Source organism: Mustelus asterias, chromosome 16 (assembly GCF_964213995.1).
Source record: "Mustelus asterias chromosome 16, sMusAst1.hap1.1, whole genome shotgun sequence".
NCBI lineage: Eukaryota > Metazoa > Chordata > Chondrichthyes > Carcharhiniformes > Triakidae > Mustelus > Mustelus asterias.
Genome location: NC_135816.1, coordinates 67,202,956 through 67,228,638, shown reverse-complemented (window position 1 = coordinate 67,228,638; position 25,683 = coordinate 67,202,956). Strand labels below are relative to the sequence as shown.

Here is a 25,683-nt window from a genome sequence, read left to right as displayed (position 1 = left end):
ACCTTTGTTTAACACGGTGGAGCTGACATGTATGCCTTCTGTGATCGTATAATAATAGATTCATATATATTCATTATATACCATTTCATCCTTATCAATATAAATTGTTATATAGGCCCCTGTATTTTAGTTAACCTGTTTATGCAAACTTATAATCTTGTGTAATGGATAAACAACGCCCAGGTGGCGACAAAACAGATATTCGCAGCCTTGAGATGGCCATGGTTACACGGGAAAGATGGAACTGCCGAGACAACAATAATCATGGGAAGGTGAGGACGTGACCAGGAGTGAAAATATATGTGTAAATATTACTCTTGACCTGTATTCAGTAAGAAGTCTGGGAGACCGTGTTAGGGGGCGGACTTCTTCCACAATTGTGAAAATAAACCATTGTGCTTTGACTCACGACTAGTCTCAGAGGTATTATTTTACCTACAACAGTGGGGGATATGCCAGACAATGAGGTTACAGATTGTGATTGAGTACAAGTCTGCTGCTGTCTCATGGTTGCCCAGTCCTGAGTTGCTAGACCTGTTTGAAATAAGGAAACCACTTGATATTAGATCTAATGCTCATATACTGGCACGACACCTAAATTGGAGACAAGTCGAGATTTAATGAGTCACCAGGCATGTGAGCTGCAGGCAGGCCAATGTATAGTTCCCTCATCAACTCACAGGGGTGAGGTCACAGCATATATGGGATTGTTGATGAGCAGGCACACCCATATTCTGGGCGCAGTGGCTGGCTTACCAGACAGCCTCCTGTCAGGTAACACAGAGAAATTCTGATATAACTTGGCAGACAAGGTGGCACATTACTTGCAATGTTCACAGCCTCTCCTATTCTTCCAGCGGAACACCTGATCTTTGATGACTGTTGTATGACTTTGTAAAATGGACCTGCATGGTCAAAATTTGGGGAATGAGTGCCACATCAGCCATTAGCATTCTGATGCCAGGATCACACCAGTACAGCTGCTTCTGGTGCATGCAGGAGATGCTCGCATGAGCACCCTTCTCAACATGGTGGACCTCACGGGCTGCACCAGAAGTAGAACAGTGTGCACCCCCACCACCCAAGAGTTTGGCTGGAAGTGGTGCTTTATAGATTAAATTTGCACCCAGAATATCTCGACATTTGGAACTGAATTGGTCATTCCCAACACGTCATACGCTTACAGCTCTTCAATATTGTACACCTGTAGATCAGATGTAGTGTTATCTGATTTCCAGGTCAGTGCTTACAAACATGCTGTGTTTAGATGATGTACATCAATTGACCTCGAGTAAGAATACAATGACAATGTAATCATGGATACAATCAGAGATAATGTCAGGCAAGGCAATAGAGACCAATCAATTACGTTGCTTTAAAATCATGTTGGATGAAAGGGTGGAAAAGGTAAGAGTTTGAGACAGTTGAGCTTTGGTGTCAATTGCCTTTTCTTCATCCTCGACAGCTTTGTTCTTTGATGCTCTGTTCCTTTTACAATAGTATCTGGAAGCCAAGTGCATTAATGTGTGATGAATTGAGATTGATTGTTCCTCAGCTTGTAATCGTTCATTCAGAATAAGTGACTTCAAGCTTCTAGACCTTATCTTTATTGAGTTGAACCAGTTGGAAAAACACAAATCTGGCTTTATTCAGACTGAGTTGGTCCAAAGCCAAATTCCAAACAGTGGGAGGCAAACAATAAACTCCCAGCTCATGTCGCTCAAATGTGATACTTTCATTGTCAGACTTCTGTTCCTCTCTTTATAATTTATCTCCCATTTATTATTTTATCCTTTCTCCTTACCTTTCTCTGGATTTTTTTTGCAAACTATCCACTGACTCTTAAGTCTCTTTAGTGTTTCTTCACTAGTCACCTTCACTTGTTCTCCTTGTTATAGTCAGTCTTATAAAGGGACTCCTCACCTTCCTTTGCCAGATCTCATCTCATTCCCAACTGAACCAACACAGAGTTAATACTAGCTAAATACTACACAATATTTAAAAAAAAACAAAATTCAATCAGTTCTTAAACAAATCAATGCAGATTTGGTATATATTTAATGTTTAACATTGGGAAATATTTGTCTTCATAGTTTGGCCCAAAGCTTGAATAATTTACTGAAGAGACAGTACTAATCAAATTAGCACTGAATCTACTCTGTGGAAGCCGAGCTTGTTTCTCCTGTCTTACTGGGAGGTTCTGTTTAATGTTATTAAGGATATTCACACTAAAATGAAACGGCTGAGGTGCTTAGGCTAGACTGGATCAATATTAATGACTGCAGGCTAACTAACGTCAGTGCAGGATCAATATTAATAACTACAGGCAAACCACCATCAGTACAGGATCAATTTTAATGGCTGCAGGCTAATCACCATCAAGACAAGATCAATGACAATAGGCTAATGACTGTCAGTGCAGGAACTTTATTAATGACTACAGGCTAACCAGCATCAGTACAGGAACAATAGTAATGTCTACAAGCTAGCCAACATCAGTATAGGAATAATATTAATGACTGCAGACTAACCACCTTCAGTATAGAAACAATATTAATGACTACAGGCTAACTAACATCAGGATTTTTTGATTAGTGACTGGTGCAGACTTGATGGATCAAAGTGCTGTAGACCTCTATGACTCTAACAGGCTAACCACCGTCAGTACAGGATGAACACTTAAGTGTGTGTCAAACAGGCATTTTTTTGTTTCTAAATTGGCCATCAATTCAGTGAATCTCTCTGGGTTATTGTCTTTTTCTTCTCTTGACTTTCCTGACCAGAAAAATGGTTATTGACTGACTTGCTTCAAGAATTCTCTTTTATTATGGCCACAGGGGTTAATAACTTGAGAATTATTTATGTCTGCCTGTTGACAACTTTCTGCAAGTTTTGAGTTGTAACATGCTGGTGTGGTACATTCACAGGAGGATGACTGTCAATACAGGATCAATATTAATGACTACAGGCTAACTACCATCAATTCAGGATCAATATTAATGACTACAAGCTAACTATCATCAATATCAAAACAACAGTAATTCACACAGATTTGCTAACCACTGTCAGTGCTGGATCAATATTATCAATATTACTACAGGTTCACCATTGTCAGTACAGTGTCAATGCTAAATCAGTACAGGCTTAATTTTTGATCATTATATTGAATCAGCACAAGCTTAGTACTGATGAGCAGACTGAATGTGGAATTAATACAGGTTCAAAACAGAGTAATTGTAGGCTATTTACAATTATTTACAAACATATTGCTGAATCAATAGGACTCAATTCTGAACTAATATAGACTCCTTAATGAAACAGTGTAAGTTAAGTTCTGAACAATTAAAATTTTAACACTGAGTGAGTTGGGGTTCAACTCTGAATCAGTAGACTCAATATTGAACCTGCATGTTAAATATTTGAACCACTATAGGTTCAAAACTCAATTAGATCAGGGTCAACGCCAAATCATTATAGCTTGAAAGCTGGATCATTACAGCCTTGACTCATTACAAACTCAAAGCTAAAATTTGAATGGATATAGGTTTACCTGTAATAGTGAATCACTGTGAGGTCAATGGTATACAGTGTTCTTCAGTATTAATATAGTCATAGAATAGAATCCCTACATTGCAGAACGAGGCCATTCGGCCCATTGAGTCTGCACCGACCACAATCCCACCCAGGTCCTATTCCCGTAACCCCACGTATTAACCCTACTAATCTCCGAACATTAGGGTAAATTTAGCATGGCCAACCAACCTAACACACACATCTTTGGAAATCTGTAACTGACTTTGTAAGCAAATATCAACGATAACCCACTACCATCGGACCGGCCCACACATCTTTGGACTGTGGGAGGAAACTGGAGCACCCGGAGGAAACCCACGCAAACACGAGACGAATGTGCGAACTCCACACAGACAGTGATCCGAGGCCAAAATTGAACCCGGGTCCCTGGCGCTGTGAGGCAGCAGTGCCACCGTGGCATCCCAACCCCCAGCTCAATAGCAAAATGTTGATGCTTAATGCAGAATAACTACTGAACCAGTACAAGCTCATTGCGGTACATTACATACTTAATATGGAATGAGTACAGTTTAAATTGATAAGGATTATACTCAACCTTCAAATTTTTCCAGCTTAAAGTTGACCTAAACCAAAATGAAATGATTTTACGTCCATTGTTTTGGTGCAAACACTTTCAATTTATTGTTTTGTACAAGACGTAGCATTTCACAAAATATATAACATTAAAATGTACATATTTTTGTAAAACAAGGAATAAAGGGTTAAGCACCTGTAAGTTGTAAACTGCTCAGAGGCTTATTTCCTTGTACACCTTATCAAAGAGAGGGAATTGGAGTCGGGACTTCCTGCAGTAACACTGCTGTGGCAGGCTGCCTTTATATGTTACTGCACACAAATAGTATATCGGGGTCAAAGTCCAAGAAAACTGGAGTTGTTTTCTATCTATTATAGTTGCGCTTTCATGTTTTTGCAACACATTTTATCTAGACTTCCATATAAAGTATAGAATGGACGCTATTATGTTTGAAGCTTGTAAACATTTTGATGCTTGACAGCCATTAAGAAATATGTGCCAAACCCCACCTCATTTCCCTTTGGTGTGTAAGCCATAAGACAATACTCAGTGCTTGTGAAAGTGATGGAAAGGTGTGGACTTATTATGTGCCATTGAACTTTTAGATCCTTTCACACAGATTTGCCAATCATTATGAGTAGATGCAAGTACTGGATTGACATGTAAAGGATTCATTGCTAATCCAATTGGCAATCAGTTTAATGCAATAGACGTTGGGTTCCCTCTGATTAGTACACTATCCTTCAGTGCTACAGAATGAGTGTACAATGAACCATAGATGCCCCTCAGAGTATTCTGACTGCTTTGCACAAAAGTACTCAGGTTAACATTTAAAGCATTTTACTGATTTGGCAGCCTTTAGGTTAATGTGTAAGGCATTGGGTAAACTGTAAGGCCCTCAAAGTATGTATGAGGCATTGGATTAACTGTATGACCTTCAGGTTAATTTTTAGGGACTCAATTAACTGTAAGGTCCTCAAGTTAATATATAAGGCATTAAGTTGATTGTAGTGCCCTTAATACAGTAGGTATTAGGTTGACTATAAAGTCTTCAGGTTAAGGGAGAGACATTTGATAGATTGCAAGACAGCCAATTTAAGGTATAAGGCATTGGGTTGACTGGAAGACCTTTAGACTAAAGTATAAGGCATTGGGATCCTGTAAGACCTTCAGGTTAAGAGATAAGGCATTGAGTTGACTGGAAGACCTTTAGGCTAAAGTATAAGGCATTGGGTTCCTGTAAGACCTTCAGGTTAAGCTATAAGGCAGAGTTGATGGGAAGGCACTTAGGTCAATGCAGCAAAAATGGAACAGTTGTTAGGCATTTTGGGTAAATACTACAGATAATGGGCTAAATGTAAGGCACTATGTTAAGTGCTGCAGGTATTGACTGAATTGTTAGGTCAACATAGCAGTCATTTGCTTGCTCCCTTAAGTTTATTTATTATTATTAAGAGGGGAGTGGAGAAATCCACAGTTCCACACATGCAGTACTCCATGACAGATGTGGCTCTACGTGAACAGAATCGACCATAGGAAGTTTGTGGTACCTAATGTTAATGGTAATCAATTGACAAGAGAGCTTCAGGCCCTGAAAGTAATGGTCTCTCTACTGACTAATCATGTACCACCACTGCACCCAGACATGGAGAACTCTAGTTTGTCCTTCCATTTAATGGAAGGCTATGAACAGGAATCCTGTAAGAAATCAAAAATACAGGTATATGGCAAAATGGAAAAAGTATTCCTTCCACTTTAATCCTTCTTCCTTGTTACCAATTAGTCTTTTTTTGCACAAAACCTAATTGTTTCATGTACTTCTTGGTGTGCACCTCTCCCTCTTATATATTTAGGCCCAACATTTTCTAAATCATTGGCTCAAACAGCCAAATTGTACAGGACAAACAATAAATCTTCATCTCCTGAAAACTTAAATGTCAGATAGTCAAATCCTCAAGAGTAGATTAATAGGAAGAAGGTTGGGCACATGGGAGACATTTGAGATATCAGACACCTTGGGGGAGGGCAACGGGAGACAGAAAATCAATAAATAGCTCAGACATCACACAATGTAGTCCAGTTTTACATTGCTTCAGTGTGTAGAGTTGAGGAATTCAAACCCAACTTCAGTGTGGATGTTGTGTAATCTCCTTCTGTAGTATGTGCATCAAAATTAAGAGTTTTATAAGCATTTCCTTAGCAGTCTGATCTAATGTCTGGTAACACTTTCTAATGGATAAAAGAGCAATACCATCTGCTTGAAGACCACCTGTGAGCTGTGACAGGAGTCTTGAGGTCTAGACATTTAATCATGCATGTCAGAGATGAAAAGCTGTTGATTAAATAGTATTGGGAGAATTAGCAAGCACTTCTCAGGTGCTGTTTGAACTTGCACAAAGATAGTCCCCAATACAAGAATGTGCAAACTGCAGCCAATGTTCAGATGCAGTCCTCTTTGAGTTTATGTTCCTTATTTCCTGATTTGTTCTGCTTTGAATCTCTGGAGGTTTTTAGCATAAACTTTAGTGTTGTAAGACCAAGTAAGATACTGAACCCAGCAGTCTGTTTGGGAACTGCAGAAGCTTTTACAAATCTGGTATTGGATATCTGCATTGTACTCTACACTATACCGAGGTACCAGAAGTGCATTCCACATTGTATCAATACAATATTGTGTATCTACAATATGCTATACAGCGTTCATGTTGCTGGCATGGAATTGGGTGCCATTATCGTATTTTACATTCTGCCAAGGCTACTGGTGGTTACTGGGAATCTGTACCCTATCTTCAACATTATTGGGTATCTACAATGTACTCTACACTGTGTACATGTTATTCGGTATCTACAATGTCCTCTACACTGTGCATACAGTTGGGTATTTGTCATGTGCTTTACGCTGTGTGTGTTATTGGGTATCTACAATCTGTTCTACACTGTGCATGTTATTGGATATCTATAGCATGTTCTACACTGTTTTCATATTATTGGATATCTACCGTGTGTTTTACACTGTTATTGTTAACATTGGCCTGGATTTTGCGATTAACAGCGAAGCAACAGTACTTGTTACCTTGAAAAAAAGCTGTCTCTAAAGATTGAGTGATCTCTATTGTGTGGATTTAATCTCTACCAAGATTAAGTTAATTATGGCGCCAATTCAGGAGAATTTCCAGCAACAGAGATATAATTGTGAACAGTGATATAATCATGCAGGGTATAAAGCCAATCACAATGAAGAATTCTCACGGACAGCAAATCAGGAATTTAAAAGCACTGATTATGCTTCATTTTTAATATTATTTTACAGAACATAAAGTTTGGGACATACACACAGGATCAAGGTGGAAGCTGAAATATCATAAACTTCCAAAAAATATTTTTAAAATGTCTAATTTTTTATCATAATTGTGAAATTTGATGGTCACAAATGAAAAATCTGTTTTTCGGGGACAGGGAGATTGTTTAGCAGTAATTGTTAACTTTAAAAAGCAGTTAATAATTCAGTTACACCTCAAAGGTTGGAACTTTTTAAAGGGTTTTTACAGTAAGACTAATAGTGTAAAAGTGGAAGTTTGCATCAGTTCAATAATTTCTAAGTAATGCAGTCTGTGGGAAAGACAATATAGTCACCTATGGAGAAGCATAGAATCACTGACAACAACTTCTGGATTTCCTTATTTAACTGCACAAGCATGGATGTCGTAAGCTGCTGTCAGTTTCAGAGGAGTAATGTTGGTGAATGCCAACAATTTAACCATTATTACAACTGCAAAATCCAGGCCAGCAAGTTATTAGATATCTGGAGAGTACTGATTACACTGTGTTATTCGTATGACAAAAGCGGATCAGTTCATTTGGTACTTTAACGCAGAGACCAGAACAGGTAACGGTTGCTACAGTAAACTCAAGAGTCAATTGGTTTTTGGTGATGGTCCTCTTGATATTTCAGATGTTGTCAGGTTTCAACTTCTTCATAAGTTCAGAACATCTTAAGTGGGAAATTTGCCTTTGATAGTCAATGTAACAGGCCCTTCAAATACTTTCACAACAACCAATTGAGCAAGCTTTCCCAGAATTCCTTTGTTAGATTAATAAAATGGTTAAAACAAAATCTTGCAAAGGGAACACAGTATGATATACATACCCAGGGAGGTGATATATTTAGTAATAACTGAAGAAAATAGTCCTTTTTTAATAATAAAAATAGGTTCTATTTGTTATCTTACAATATATTTCCATTTCTTTTGGTCCACTATGAGAGTTAAAGGGTCCAATAGTTGTTGCAGGTGCATGCTGTTGTTAAGCCTTCACTTCCTGCCTCGGGTCCCTACAAGGAACAATTCCCACAGCCGCAGTCAACAACTCGCTCTACATCTTCCACAAATGAGGAGCCGTCCGTACATTGGAAGACGTATTTCCGTCGCTTGCTACGCAGTGGCACACAGCACTCTCCATTGCCGCAACTCCCCTTGCATTCCAATCGGGGGACTTTAACTGTGGTCTGGCATGAGGCATATCCTTGCTGTTTGCGGTAGACCTCCCGGACCATTTCTTTCTGACAAAGGAGCTCTGCAAAACAAAAGAGAGAAGTCTGTAGCTAGATTGTTTGTGTAGCTGTTCCGCTTCAAACAAGTAGATTAGTGAGGACCAGGGATCATAATCTCAAGGCAAGAACTAGGTTAGGAGGTGGTTCTTTTCCCATAAAATACTGGATCTATGGAAATGGCTTTGGCGTTGACTGCTAATTTGCTGAATTCATTCTCAAGAGACAGAGATCTAACTGAGATATATAAGATGTTAAAGGAGATTGACAGGGTAGACGAAGGCCCTGATTTTACCAGCACTGCCGCCCCAAAATCGGGATGGGCGAGGGTTGCAGACGGCATTCCCCATTGGGCGCGATTTTAAGAGCCTCAGGCGGCCGTGCCGGTAAGACCAGGCCGTAGAGTGGATGCTTCCCTTTGTTAGATATTCTCAAACAAGAGCCCATAGTTTTAGGCTAAGGGGTGGCAGATTTAAAACAGAAATGAATAGGAATTCTCTATCCCAGAGTGCAGTGGATGCTGGAACACTAAACAAATTTAAGGCGGAGACAGATAAGGTTTTAATCAGTAGCGGAATGAAGGGTTATGGGGAGCAAGCAGGTAGGTGGAGATGAGGCCAAGATGAGATTAGCCGTGATCGTATTGAATGGCGGAGTAGGCTTGACTTGCCTACTCCTAGTTCTTTTGTTCACCTCATACAAAAAGGGTAAATACCAGAATGATCAAGGCTAGAGAGGTCTCCTGGATAGTTGCAATCATCTAAGAGACGGGAGAGGAATTTTCCAGATTTTTATCCCTGTATTATTTTTTTCTCTGGTTTCTTGCCTCCACCAGGAGATTCCCAGATTTTCAGATGTGGGCTGGGGAATGTGTATGTCATGATGAATTAGACAATGCAGTTGTCCGGGTCGATTGGATAGACCAGTGAGTCTTCTCCGACTGTCACTGTTTGCACATTTTTGTTGCCAGGTAGTTTGTTCCAGCTCTATTAACTTTTTATATAGTTGCTTTGGTCATGGCAACATCTCGAATTGGATGTGCAGCTCACAACAATCTCTGTCCCAGCTGTGGCAGTGAAGAATTCCCCAGCTCATGTTAGACATTTTAGACTTCATAATCAAAGCAGCAGATCAGGGGTTTACCCATCAACGTACAGCAGTCTTCTGGCCTAACTTAGAAGGATGAGTCATAAAATTCTTCAGGAGCCTCTCTCCAGAACCTTACCTTGATTTCTTCCAGCAGAATTGGCAACTGGCACCATTTACCAAATATATGCCATGTGCACCTTAACAATGCCAGAAACAAAAGAGTTTTTCTGAGCACACCGGAGGATGAAGCTGGCATTTAAATTTAATCCCCACATTGAGGTGTCAGGGCAAAGGATGGGGTGGAGTGCAGTAGGAATAGTGGTGGCAGGAAAGTGACTCTCACTTTGGCTGTTTGCGAGACTGTACCACACCACCCTACACTATCACAGGAAAACTAGCCAGCGTTTGGTGTTAGTGGAACCTCCTGCAACCTTTTAACATTTGAAAGGCCATTTTAAATATTCCTTCGTTAAGAAAAATTTCCTGAATTTATTACTCACATATGACCCCTTTTTCTGGGTCTTTTCTGGTCTTGCCTGCAAGTAGAAACATCTTCTCTATATTACCCCATCAGAACCCGTTAATAATTTTAAAGAGTGTCTCTCAGCCTTCGCTTTCCTGCAGAAAGAGCCTCAGATTGTTCAGTCTTTCCTATAGTTATATCTCTCAGTTCTGGTATCAGTCTTGCCAATATTGTTCTTTGATACATTTAAGGGATCTTGACAAATTACAATGATTGGCAAGTGCATTTTTATCTGGATAAATACAAGGCAATGTTTGCAGAATAGTGTATGTCTGCAAAGTCATAAAAGGTCACAAAGAACTGGACATGGGTGTCGCTGGCTGGGCCAGCATTTAATGCCCATCCCTAGTTGCCCGAGGGCAGTTGAGAGTCAATCACATTGCTGTGGCTCTGGAGTCACATGTAGGCCAGACCTATGGCAGACAGCAGATTTCCTTCCCTGAAGGAAATTAGTGAACCAGATGGGTTTTTCCAACAATTGACAATGGTTTCACGGTCATCAGTAGATTCTTAATTCCAGATTTATTTTTAATGAATTCAAATTCCACCATCTGCCGTGGTGGGATTCGAACCCGGGTCCCCAGAACATTAGCTGCGTTTCTGGATTAATATTCTAGCAATAACACCACTAAGCCATCGCCTCCCCTGACAATTACTGACCCTGCACTCTCAATGTGCTATCATCCTTAAAGGCTGCATGTGGATTATAGACTGAGTCCTCCCCTTCATTGAAGCTCTTCATAGAGACTAATGTCCAACCAAATACTAGACTCTCTTTCCTTAATTACTGAGCCAGTTTACAGTCTAGTCAGTCAAGTAATGGTTAATGACATGAGATTTTGGGATATATGTTTGTTTTTGTTTTGCAAATATTAATAATAAGAAACTGGCTTTAACACAATATGGGGCTCAAGCCAATTCACCAGAAAGGAGAGAATATCCCATGTTCTTTCCCATGGTGAGTTTGGTTAAAGGGGAGCATTTAATCAGGTGAGGGTGGGGACCCTTCCTTCTTCCCACCTCCATCCCGATTAAGGCCTGTGGGCGGTTTTTCCACCACACCGCCAATGTGGGCCCGTAAGTGGACAATTAATGCCTCATTCCACTGCTGCCAATATTAACCCAGTGGTGGCTGGGAGGTTCACCACGCAGGCAGTGCGACAATCAAACAGGTCAGGTTCCTGGGGAGTGTGATATGGGTGGGGTGGCGCTTATTGTAAGGCACTCAATGCGAGATAGAGAAACCTGGCGTAGGGAAGGGGTATCCTTTAAGAGCCATCCCACTGTCCTTACTGCTGACCTCTACCACCACCCCCACGATTTTCCCTTCCCAGCAGAACTCCCCCATCCCTGGGTCCCTCTTAAATCCAAGGCTTCGGACGGGTGACATACCAGCAGCAGCCTTATTTGTGGCACTGCTGAGTACAGAAGAGATCCAAGCCTCTGAACGAGGGTCGGCCAGCCTCTGGCCTGTCAAGTCCCTGATTGGCACAAGATGAAGCAGGACTTCTGAGAAAGGGGTCACACTGTGGTCTCGCTGACTCTCCAGCCGGTGTTCAAAACCCTCCATTGCCTCCACAAGCTTCCAGCCAAGGTGAGCCAGCTTTTAGATTCAAGACCATTTTCTTTGTTTACCTGTTTGGCAGGTTTCTCCTGTAAAGTTGGTATCACACTCACAGTACGGCTCTCCCTGCCCAGAGATCTTACAGCGGCCGTGGTCACACCGCAGATTCTGGCAATTGTTCATTTGCTGGCCCTTGTCACACAGCCTGCCAACGTAACCTTCCTTGCACACACAGCGGTATGTGGAGTCGGATGCTGCACACGTCCCATGAACGCATCTGGAAGGGGATAGAAGGAAAGTCACCACAGGAAAGCCAGGACCCCTGCAAAAATATCTGACAGCATTCTCATATCTAACTAAAATTGTATGTTACTGAACTGTCATTAAACATATGTATTGGAGATTCTCAATTATAAGTCGGTCAGTATCCGGTATATGGATTGTATTGAACCATTCCAGTGAAACGATCAGTTAGCTTAATGTCAAAAGTAGGAAGGATGCTAGAATCTTTGATTTGGATAACAAACATCCAGAGCTGAAGGGTATAACTTAAAAAAAGTCACATTCAACCAAACTTGATGAATTCCTTAATAAAATAACACCAAGTGAGGATAAGAGCAGCGCAGTGGATATGTGAACTTACAAATCTCTGAAAGTGGCAACAAAAGTTCATATGGTCATAAAGATTTCAAACTGCTTTATATTCTCAAAGAATAGGGTACAAAAGCAGGAGGGCACTGTTAATCTATTAAACACAGATCACCATGAGCAGGGTGTGGTTGGTTATTTCTGAATTCTCCTCCAATCCCCTGGGTTATCAGCGCTCCTCAATGTCCACTGGCAGCCAGCCGTGTCTTTCGCTCAAGATTTCTCTCCCTTAACTCCCTGCCTTTCTTGCTCTCTTTCCTCATTTAAGACACGGCTTACAACTTTTGTCTTCGACCAAGATTTTGGTGGCTGGCTGTGACATTGTGTTGCATTTTGTTTGATAATCCTCCTATCTAATGCTTTGGCTTGTTTCACAACGTTAAAGGTGCTACATCAATGCAAATTGTTGGTACTACAACAAAGATGTTGAGGAATTGCAGGAAGCGCAGATTAACCAGACAGTGCAGAAAGGAATTACCAGACTGTTTCCAAAGTTGAGAGGCTGCGAACATCAGGAAAGATTGAGCATGCTAAGGCTCTTCGGCCTGGCAAAGAGAAGACTCTCCCGCATGACTTATGCCAGGAGAATGGACAGAGTACCCTTCGTCGTCCAGTACTTCCCCGGAGCGGAGAAGCTACGGCATCTCCTCCGGAGCCTTCAACATGTCATTGATGAAGACAAACATCTCGCCAAGGCCATCCCCACACCCCCACTTCTTGCCTTCAAACAACCACGCAACCTCAAACAGACCATTGTCCGCAGCAAACTACCCAGCCTTCAGGAGAACAGTGACCACGACACCACACAACCCTGCGACAGCAACCTCTGCAAGACGTGCCGGATCATCGACACGGATGCCATCATCTCACGTGAGAACACCATCTACCAGGTACACGGTACCTACTCTTGCAACTCGGCCAACGTTGTCTACCTGATACGCTGCAGGAAAGGATGTCCCGAGGCATGGTACATTGGGGAAATCATGCAGACGCTACGACAACGGATGAATGAACACCGCTCGACAATCACCAGGCAAGACTGTTCTCTTCCTGTGGGGTAGCACTTCAGCAGTCATGGGCATTCAGCCTTGGATCTTCAGGTAAGCGTTCTCCAAGGCGGCCTTCACGACACACGACAGCGCAGAGTCGCTGAGCAGAAACTGATAGCCAAGTTCCGCACACATGAGGACGGCCTAAACCGAGATGTTGGATTTATGTCACATTATCAGTAACCCCCACAGCTTTCCCCTTGGTCTTGCAGAATCTCACTAGCTGTTCGGTCTGGAGACAATACACATCTCTTTAACCTGTGTTGAATGCTCCCTCCACCCACATTGTACCTTTAAGACCTGGCTGGCTGTAGAGATTCGCATTCTAATTAGTATTCTGTAACTTGATTTCTGTGTCTGTGCACTGTTTGAGAGCACATTTCCACTCCATCTGACGAAGGAGCAGTGCTCCGAAAGCTTATGGTATTTGCTACCAAATAAACCTGTTGGACTTTAACCTGGTGTTGTGAGACTTCTTACTGAGAATGGATGGCCAGGGGACCAGGTCATTTTCCTGTTGAAAAGGGCAGGAATCTACCCACAGCAGATGGCGCTGTTGTCTGTCGACTTGCTTGTTAAAAGAAATTGCTATAGTATCGTCATCTGTTGGCCAAAAGTAGAAAGTGCGATTTTTAAAATAAAAAAAATAACTTGAACATAACTTGAACTGAAGCCTGGGAAACAAGCAGACCAGCTCATGCCTTCCCTATTTTAATGGGGAATTAATCCAAATCATTGTGTTACACCAGTATCCAATTCCCACACAAAATGTAGCCTCTTTGCACAATTGCAAAGGACCCATAAAACCTTCTACTTACTTGTTATTGGTACAGAGATCATGGGTTTCCTGATCACACAGAGGCCCTGTCCAGCCAATATGGCAGTCGCATGTAATACTGGAGTGATCGACGGAGTGGCATATGCCATGTTTGCAAATGTTGCAGGACCTGCACCCTGGAGAGACACCAAGAGGCATTTGTGGCAAGCTCCTGAAGTCCTGCAGCTCATTATTGATTCGCACATCGTGAATGCAACCGTGAAAGCCATTGAGATTCCGTTCAGGTCCCTGGCGGAGTCCTGCCACTCCTGTGACAGGGGGTATCCCTTTAATGACAAACAATTGGTACAATCAAAGAAATAGAACTCATGTCATCATCTGACCACTTTTCAAAACCGATTGTCGGTAGTTAAGACATCAGCCTTGGCACACGAGGTAACTGTCAGGTTTGAGCCAGGGCGCATGGGTTTAAATAACTCAGCAGAGATTTGAGCATGTAATCTAGCTGGGCACTTCCGTACCATATTGAGAGAATGCCGCAATGATTGGGAACACACTGAGCGATGGATAGGAACACACTGAGCGATGGATAGGAACACACTGAGCGCTGGATAGGAACACACTGAGCGCTGGATAGGAACACACTGAGCGATGGATAGGAACACACTGAGCGATGGATGGGAACACACTGGGCGATGGATGGGAACACACTGGGCGATGGATGGGAACACACTGGGCGATGGATGGGAACACACTGGGCGATGGATGGGAACACACAGAGCCATGAATGGGAAGACACTGAGCCATGAATGGGAACACACTGAGCCATGAATGGGAACACACTGAGCAACGACTGGGAACACACTCAGCAACGACTGGGAACACACTGAGCAACGACTGGGAACACACTCAGCAACGACTGGGAACACACTCAGCAACGACTGGGAACACACTCAGCAACGACTGGGAACACACTCAGCAACGACTGGGAACACACTCAGCAACGACTGGGAACACACTCAGCAACGACTGGGAACACACTCAGCAACGACTGGGAACACACTCAGCAACGACTGGGAACACACTCAGCAACGACTGGGAACACACTGAGCAATGAATAGGAACACACTGAGCAATGACTGGGAACACACTCAGTAATGACTGGGAACACACTCAGCAACGACTGGGAACACACTCAGCAACGACTGGGAACACACTCAGCAACGACTGGGAACACACTCAGCAACGACTGGGAACACACTCATCAATGACTGGGAACACACTCAGTAATGACTGGGAACACACTCATCAATGACTGGGAACGCACTCCGCAACGACTGGGAACACACTCAGCAACGATTGGGAACACACTCAGCAACGACTGGGAACACACTGAGCAATGAATAGGAACACACTGAGCAATGAATAGGAACACACTGAGCAATGACTGGGAACACACTGAGCAATGAACGGGAACACACTCAGCAACGACTGGGAACACACTCAGCAACGACTGGGAACCCACTGAGCAATGAATAGGAACACACTGAGCAATGAATGGGAACACACTGAGCAATGACTGGGAACACACTGAGCAATGACTGGGAACACACTGAGCAATGAACGGGAACACACTCAGCAACGACTGGGAACACACTCAGCAACGACTGGGAACACACTCAGCAACGACTGGGAACACACTCAGCACTGACTGGGAACACACTCAGTAATGACTGGGAACACACTCATCAACGACTGGGAACGCACTCAGCAACGACTGGGAACACACTCAGCAACGACTGGGAACACACTCAGCAACGACTGGGAACACACTCAGCAACGATTGGGAACACACTCAGCAACGACTGGGAACACACTGAGCAATGAATAGGAACACACTGAGCAATGAATAGGAACACACTGAGCAATGACTGGGAACACACTCAGCAATGAACGGGAACACACTCAGCAACGACTGGGCACACACTGGGAAATGAATGGGAACACACAGGGCAATGAACAAGAACCCATTGCCAGTGATTGATCAGACACTGAGCAATGAACCGAGCATACTGAGCAATGAGTGAAAACAGTTTGTAATCAATGAGAACATGCTGAGCAATGAGTGGGAACACACAGAACAATAAATGGGAACACAGAGAAATGAATGCGAACGCACTGAACACAGAACTGAGACACACTGAGCAAAGAATGGAAATAGACTGAGCAATGATGGAGAATCCACTGATTAATGAAGGGAAACACACTGACCAATCGATTCTAAAGCACTGAGCAATTAGTGAGATCACAGATCAATGAGTGATAACACTGTGAGCAATGAATAGGAAGACACTGAGCAATGAATGAGAACACACTGAGCAACGAATGGGAACACACTGAGCAACGACTGGGAACACACTGAGCAATGAACGGGAACACACTGAGCAATGAATGGGAACACACTGAGCAGCGACTGGGAACACACTGAGCAATGACTGGGAACACACTGAGCAATGAATGGGAACACACTGAGCAATGAACGGGAACACACTGAGCAATGAATGGGAACACACTGAGCAACGACTGGGAACACACTCAGCAATGACTGGGAACACACTCAGCAACGACTGGGAACACACTCAGCAACGACTGGGAAGACACTGAGCAACGAATGGGAACACACTGAGCAATGAACGGGAACAAACTGAGCAATGAATGGGAACACACTGAGCAACGAATGGGAACACACTGAGCAATGAACGGGAACACACTGAGCAATGAATGGGAACACACTGAGCAACGACTGGGAACACACTGAGCAATGACTGGGAACACACTGAGCAACGACTGGGAACACACTCAGCAACGACTGGGAACACACTCAGCAACGACTGGGAAGACACTGAGCAACGACTGGGAACACACTCAGCAACGACTGGGAAGACACTGAGCAACGACTGGGAACACACTCAGCAACGACTGGGAAGACACTGAGCAGTGAATGGGAACACACTCAGCAACGACTGGGAAGACACTGAGCAGTGAATGGGAACACACTGAGCAATGCGTGGGAACACACTGAGCAATGACTGGGAAGACACTGAGCAGTGAATGGGAACAGACAGAGCAATCAATACTTATTTATTAGGGGGATTGGCAGGGTAAATATGTAGGTTTGCAGGGATATGGCGAGGGGGTTGGCCTGGGTAAAATGCTCTGTCGAAGAGTCTGTGCAGACTCGATGGGCTGAATGGCCTCCTTCTGCACTGTTGCAATTCTATGCTACAATGAGCAATGAATGGGAACACACTGAGCAATGACAATCATGAGCTAATTTGGTTCATCTCACCTAATATCTAGAAAATGACTGAAGGCACTGAATAATGAAAAGGCTATGGGCCCTGATAATATTACGGCCATAGTACCGAAGTCTTGTGCTTCAGAACTTGCCACACTCCTGGCCAAACTGTTCCATTACACCTACAGCACTGTCATCTAACCAGCAATGTGGAAAACCTCCCAGGGCTGACCTGTACACAAAAGCAGTACTACTCCAAGCTGGCCAATTACTGACTCATCAGTCTACTCTATCATCCAAAAGAGAGATTGTAGGCAATTTGCGGTAGAGTACTGGATTGTATTGAGGATTGGCTGACTGACACATAGCAGAGGGTCGGGATAAATGGGTCCTTCTTTGGCTGGCAAAATGTAACTAGCGGGGTGCCGCAGGGTCAGTCCCCAATCCTCATCTGTGTACAATCTAGATAAATGATCTGCAAGCAGGGACAGAGTGCAACATAGCAAAATTTGCGGATGATATTAAAATAGGTGGGAAAGCAGGCAGTAAAGAGGATATAAAGATTCTACAGACAGAAATAAACAGGCTAGGAGAATGGGCCAAAATCTGGCAGATGGAGTTTCATGCGACTAAGTGAGAGGTTATCCATTTTGGCAAAAAAATTGAAAGGTAAATTATTACCTAAATGGAAAGCAGATTCAAAATGCATCCAGCCAGAGGGATCTAGATGTCTATGTTCATGAATCGAAGAAAGTCGGTATGTAGGTGCAGCATATAATAAAAAAGGCAAATGGGATGTTGCTGTTTATTGCAAAGGGACTGGAGTATAAGAGGAGAGGAGTATTGTTGCAGTTGGAGCATTTTGTCCAGCTTTTTCCTTATTTGAAGAAGGATGTAGTGGCATTGAAGGCAATTCAGCGGAGGCTCACCAGATTGATTCTGGAAATAAAAGTGTTGATGCATGAGGAGACATTAAACAGTTTGAGCTTATACTTACTGGGGTTTAGAAGGGTGAGGGGGGTCTGATTGAGGAATATAAAATTTTAAAAGGGATTGATAAAGTAAATGTAGAGCAAATGTTTCCCTTTAAGGGACAATCTAGAACAAGAGAGTCACAGCTATAGGTTGCAAGGCGGTAGATTTAACACAGATGAGGAGGAACTATTTCTTGCAGAGGGTGGTGAGTTTGTGAAACTTGCTGCCCCATATCGCGGTGGAGTCTGAATCGTTGAATGGTTTCAAGAAGGAGATATATATATTTCTAATTTAAAAAGTGATAAGGGGATAAGGGGAACAGGTGGGAGGTGGATTTGAGACCAGGGAGAGATCAGCCATGATCTGTCTGAATGGCGGAGCAGGCTCTACGGTTGAATTTGCCTACTTCTGCTCCTAATTCCTATGTACCTATCATCAGTAACGTGATGGAAAGGGTCATCAGCAGCACTATCAAACGGCGCTTACTCAACAATAACCTGCTCAATATGTTCAGTGTGGGTGCCATCAGGGCCATTCAGCTCCTGATCACATTACAGCCTTGGTTCAAACATGGACTAAAGAGCTGAACCCCAGAGGTGAGGGGAGAGAGACTGTCCTTGGCATCAAGGCAGCACTTGACCAAGCGTGGTATCAAGGAGCTCGAGCAAAACTGGAGTCAATGAGAATCATGGGAAAACCTCTCTGTTGGTTGGAGCCATACGTAGCACAAAGAGAGATAGTTGTGGTGGTTGGAGGTCAATCATCTCAGCTACAGGACATCACTGCAGGAGTTCCTCAAGGTAGTATCCTAGGCTGCTTCTTCAGCTGCTTCATCAATGAATTTTCTTCCATCAGAAGGTAAGAACTGGTTATCGCTAATTGACTGCACAATGTTCAGCACTATTCGCGACTACTCAGATTCTGAAGCAGTCCTAGTCCAAACGCAACAAGACCTAGACAATATCCAGGTTTGGGCTGACAAGTGGCAAGTAATATTTATACCACATAAGTGCCAGTCAATAACCATCCCAACAAGAGAGAATCTAACTATCGCCGCTTGACATTCAGCGGCATCACCATCATTGAATCCCCTCTCTCAACATCCTGGAGGATTATCATTGACCAGAAACTGAACTGGACTAGCCACATAAACGGTAGAGCTAAAAGAGCAGGTCTGAGGTGAGCAATCCTGTGGCAAGTAACTCACCTCCTGACCCCTCAAAGCCTGTCTACCATGGAGAAAACATAAGTCAGGAAAGTGACTGAATACTGTTCCCTTGCCAGGATGGGTGCAGCTCCAAGAACACTCAAGAGACATGACACCATCCAGGATGAAGCCTAACACCATCCACGAGAAAGCAGGCTACTTAATTGGCATCCCTTCTACAAACAATAATTCCCACCACCTCAATGCACACTGGTAGCAGTGTATGTATTCTACAAGATGGACTGCAGGAACTCATCATGGCTCCTTAGAGAGCAAGTTCCAAACTCATTACCACTACCACCTAGAGGGAGAAGGGCAGCAGATAAATGGGAACACCACCATGTGGAAGGTCCCGGATAAGCCACTCACCGTGTTGAATTGGAAAGAAATCGCCATTCCTCCACGGCCGCTGGGTCAAATTCCTGGAATTCCCTCCCTAAAAGCACTGTGGGTATACCCACAACACATGGACTGCAGCATGTCAGGAAAGCAGCTCAATGCCACCTTCTCAAGGGCAATTAGGGATGGACAATAAATGCTGGCCCAGCAAGTGACAGCCGCATCTCATAAATGAAAGAAAGGAATGAGAACATAACAAGCAATGGATTGGAATATGGTGAGCATTGGAATGAAAACACACTGAACAATGAATGGGAACACGCTGAGCAATGAATGGGAACACACTGAGCGATGAATAGGAACACACTGTGCAACAACTGGGAACACACTGTGCAACAACTGGGAACACACTGTGCAACAACTGGGAACACACTGTGCAACAACTGGGAACACACTGTGCAACAACTGGGAACACACTGTGCAACAAATGGGAACACACTGTGCAACAAATGGGAACACACTGTGCAACAAATGGGAACACACTGTGCAACGAATGGGAACACACTGAGCAACGAATGGGAACACATTGAGCAACGAATGGGAACACACTGAGCAACGAATGGGAACACACTGAGCAACGAATGGGGACACACTGAGCAACGAATGGGAACACACTGAGCAATGAATGGGAACACACTGAGCAACGAATGGGAACACACTGAGCAACGAATGGGAACACACTGAGCAACGAATGGGGACACACTGAGCAACGAATGGGGACACACTGAGCAATGAATGGGAACACACTGAGCAACAACTGGGAACACACTGAGCAACGAATGGGAAAACACTGAGCAATGAATGGGAAGACACTGAGCAATGAATGGGAACACACTGCGCAATGAATGGGAACACACTGAGCAATGAATGAGAACACACTGAGCAATGAATGAGAACACACTGAGCAATGAATGGGAACACACTGAGCAATGAATGAGAACACACTGAGCAATGAATGAGAACACACTGAGCAATGAATGAGAGCACACTGGGCAATGAATGGGAACACGCTGAGCAATGAATGGGAACACAATGAGCAATGAATGAGAACACACTGAGCAACGAATGGGAACACTGAGCAATGAATAAGAACACACTGAGCAATGAATGGGAACACACTGAGCAATGAATGGGAACACACTGAGCAATGAATGGAAACAAACAGAGCAATGAATGGAAACACAGTGAGCAATGAATGGGAACACGCTGAGCAATGACTGGGAACACACTAAACCACGAATGGGAACACACTGAACCACGAATGGGAACACACTGAACCACGAATGGGAACACGCTGAGCAACGAATGGGAAGACGCTGAGCCACGAATGGTAAGACGCTGAGCCACGAATGGGAAGACGCTGAGCCACGAATGGGAAGACACTGAGCAATGAATGGGAACACACTGAGCAATGAATGGGAACACACTGAGCAACGAATGGGAACACACTGAGCAACGAATGGGAACACACTGAGCAACGAATGGGGACACACTGAGCAACGAATGGGGACACACTGAGCAATGAATGGGAACACACTGAGCAACAACTGGGAACACACTGAGCAACGAATGGGAAAACACTGAGCAATGAATGGGAAGACACTGAGCAATGAATGGGAACACACTGCGCAATGAATGGGAACACACTGAGCAATGAATGAGAACACACTGAGCAATGAATGAGAACACACTGAGCAATGAATGGGAACACACTGAGCAATGAATGGGAACACACTGAGCAATGAATGAGAACACACTGAGCAATGAATGAGAACACACTGAGCAATGAATGAGAACACACTGGGCAATGAATGGGAACACGCTGAGCAATGAATGGGAACACAATGAGCAATGAATGAGAACACACTGAGCAACGAATGGGAACACTGAGCAATGAATGAGAACACACTGAGCAATGAATGGGAACACACTGAGCAATGAATGGGAACACACTGAGCAATGAATGGAAACAAACAGAGCAATGAATGGAAACACAGTGAGCAATGAATGGGAACACGCTGAGCAATGACTGGGAACACACTAAACCACGAATGGGAACACACTGAACCACGAATGGGAACACGCTGAGCAACGAATGGGAAGACGCTGAGCCACGAATGGTAAGACGCTGAGCCACGAATGGGAAGACGCTGAGCCACGAATGGGAAGACGCTGAGCCACGAATGGGAAGACGCTGAGCAACGAGTGGGAACGCACTGTGCAACGAGTGGGAACGCACTGTGGAACGAGTGGGAACGCACTCTGCAACGAGTGGGAACACGCTGTGCAATGAGTGGGAACACACTGAGCAACGAGTGGGAACACACTGAGCAACGAGTGGGAACACACTGAGCAACGAGTGTGAACGCACTGAGCAACAAGTGTGAACGCACTATGCAACGAATGGGAACACACTGAGCAAGAATGGGAACACACTGTGCAATGAATGGGAAAACACTGTACAATGAATGGGAACACACTGAGCAACGAGTGGGATCACACTGAGCAATGAATGGGAAAACACTGTGCAATGAATGGGAACACAGTGTAATGGATGGGAACACAGTGTAATGGATGGGAACACAGTGTAATGGATGGGAACACAGTGTAATGGATGGGAACACAGTGTAATGGATGGGAACACAGTGTAATGGATGGGAACACACTGTGCAATGAGTGGGAACACACTGAGCAATGAATGAGAACACACTGAGCAACGAATGGGAACACACTGTGCAATGAATGGGAACACACTGTGCAATGAATGGGAACACAGTGTAATGGATGGGAATACACTGTGCAACGAAAGGGAACACACTGAGCAACGAACGGGAACACACCGAGGTATAAATGAGGCCGCACTGAGCAACAAACAGGAACACACTTAGGAAACAATTGAAACACACTGAGCAATGAATGCAAAAACACTGAGCAATGAATGGGAATACAATAAACAGTGAATTAGAACACACTGAGCAAAGAGTGGAAAGGGACTGAACAATGAATGGGAACACATTGAGCAATGATTGGGAACAAACTGAGCAATGAATGGGAACCCACTGTGCAATGAATGGGAACCCACTGAGCAATGAATGGGAGCCCACTGAGCAATGAATGGGAACCCACTGAGCAACAAATGGGAACCCACTGTGCAATGAATGGGAACCCACTGAGCAACGAAGGGGAGCCCACTGTGCAATGAATGGGAACCCATTGAGCAATGAATGGGAACCCACTGTGCAATGAATGGGAACCCACTGTGCAATGAATGGGAACCCATTGAGCAACGAATGGGAACCCACTGAGCAACGAATGGGAACACACTGAACACCGACTGGGATCACACTGAGCAACGACTGGGAACACACTGAGCAATGAATGGGAACACAGTGTAATGGATGGGAACACAGTGTAATGGATGGGAACACAGTGTAATGGATGGGAACACAGTGTAATGGATGGGAACACAGTGTAATGGATGGGAACACACTGTGCAATGAGTGGGAACACACTGAGCAACGAATGGGAACACACTGAGCAATGAAAGAGAACACACTGAGCAACGAATGGGAACACACTGTGCAATGAATGGGAACACACTGAGCAACGAATGGGAACACACTGTGCAATGAATGGGAACACAGTGTAATGGATGGGAATACACTGTGCAACGAAAGGGAACACACTGAGCAACGAACGGGAACACACCGAGGCATAAATGAGGCCGCACTGACCAACAAACAGGAACACACTTAGGAAACAATTGAAACACACTGAGCAATGAATGGGAATACAATAAACAGTGAATTAGAACACACTGAGCAAAGAGTGGAAAGGGACTGAACAATGAATGGGAACCCACTGAGCAACGAATGGGAACCCACTGTGCAATGAATGGGAACCCATTGAGCAACGAATGGGAACCCACTGAGCAACGAATGGGAACACACTGAACACCGACTGGGATCACACTGAGCAACGACTGGGAACACACTGAGCAATGAATGGGAACACACTGAGCAATGAACGGGAACACACTGAGCAACGAATGGGAACACGCTGTGCAACAAATGGGAGCCTACCGTGCAACGAATGGGAACGCACTGTGCCAAGAATGAGAACGCACCGTGCCAAGAATGATAATGCGCCGTGGCATGAATGGGAACGCACTGACCAATTAATGGGAACTGTGAGCAATTAATGGGAACACAGACCAATTAATGGGAACACACAGTGCTACGAATGGGAACACACAGTGCTACGAATGGGAATACACAGTGTAGCGAATGGGAACACACAGTGTAGCGAATGGGAACACACTGTCTAGCGAATGGGAACACACTGTCTAGCGAATGGGAACACACTGTCTAGCGAATGGGAACACACTGTCTAGCGAATGGGAACACACTGTCTAGCGAATGGGAACACACTGTGTAGCGAATGGGAACACACTGTGTAGCGAATGGGAACACACTGTAGTGAATGGAAACTCACTGTGTAGCGAATGGGAACACACTGTGTAGCGAATGGGAACACGCTGTGTAGCGAATGGGAACCCACTGTGTAGCGAATGGGAACACGCTGTGTAGCGACTGGGAACACGCAGTGTAGCGAATGGGAACACGCTGTGTAGCGAATGGGAACCCACTAAGCAATGAATGGGAACACGTTGAGCAACGAATGGGAACACACTGAGCAATGAATATGAACACGCTGAACAATGAATGGGAATACAGCACAATGATTGAGCACCCAAGGAGCAATGAACGGCAACACACCGAGCAATGAACGGCAACACACTGAGCAATGAATGGCAACACACCGAGCAATGAACGGGAACACACTGAGGCATAAATGAGGTCGCACTGAGCAACAAATAGGAACACACTTAGGAAACAATTGAAACACACTGAGCAATGAATGCAAAAACACTGAGCAATGAATGGGAATACAATAAACAGTGAATTAGAACACACTGAGCAAAGAGTGGAAAATGACTGAACAATGAAAGGGAACCCACTGAGCAACGAATGGGAACCCACTGTGCAATGAATGGGAACCCACTGTGCAACGAATGGGAACCCACTGTGCAGTGAATGGGAACCCACTGTGCAACGAATGGGAACCCACTGTGCAACGAATGGGAACCCACTGTGCAACGAATGGGAACAAACTGAGCAACGAATGGGAACCCACTAAGCAATGAATGGGAACACGTTGAGCAACGAATGGGAACACACTGAGCGATGAATGGGAACACACTGAGCGATGAATGGGAACACACTGAGCGATGAATGGGAACACACTGAGCGATGAATGGGAACACACTGAGCGATGAATGGGAACACACTGAGCGATGAATGGGAACACACTGAGCGATGAATGGGAACACACTGAGCGATGGATGAGAACACACTTTGCGAGGGTTGAGAACACACTGGGGGAAAGGAAATTATGATGCGATTAGGCGAGATTTAGGATGCATAGGATGTGGAAGGA

General features: G+C 44.1%; 1 protein-coding gene across 2 annotated transcripts in view; it reads right to left on the bottom strand.

Annotated features, from left to right (window-relative positions):
* Positions 1-4,194: 4,194 nt before the first annotated feature.
* The window catches only part of LOC144505230 (slit homolog 3 protein-like), a 678,283-nt gene continuing 656,794 nt past the window's right edge, over positions 4,195-25,683 (bottom strand). For both annotated transcript variants that reach the window (XM_078231240.1, XM_078231241.1), the window contains 3 exons: positions 14,346-14,631; positions 11,902-12,107; positions 4,195-8,680 (listed from right to left, as the gene is read on the bottom strand). In XM_078231240.1, the coding sequence (XP_078087366.1) occupies positions 8,439-8,680; positions 11,902-12,107; positions 14,346-14,631 (734 nt within the window). In that variant the 3' untranslated portion in view covers positions 4,195-8,438. The remainder of the gene's footprint in view (positions 8,681-11,901; positions 12,108-14,345; positions 14,632-25,683) is intronic.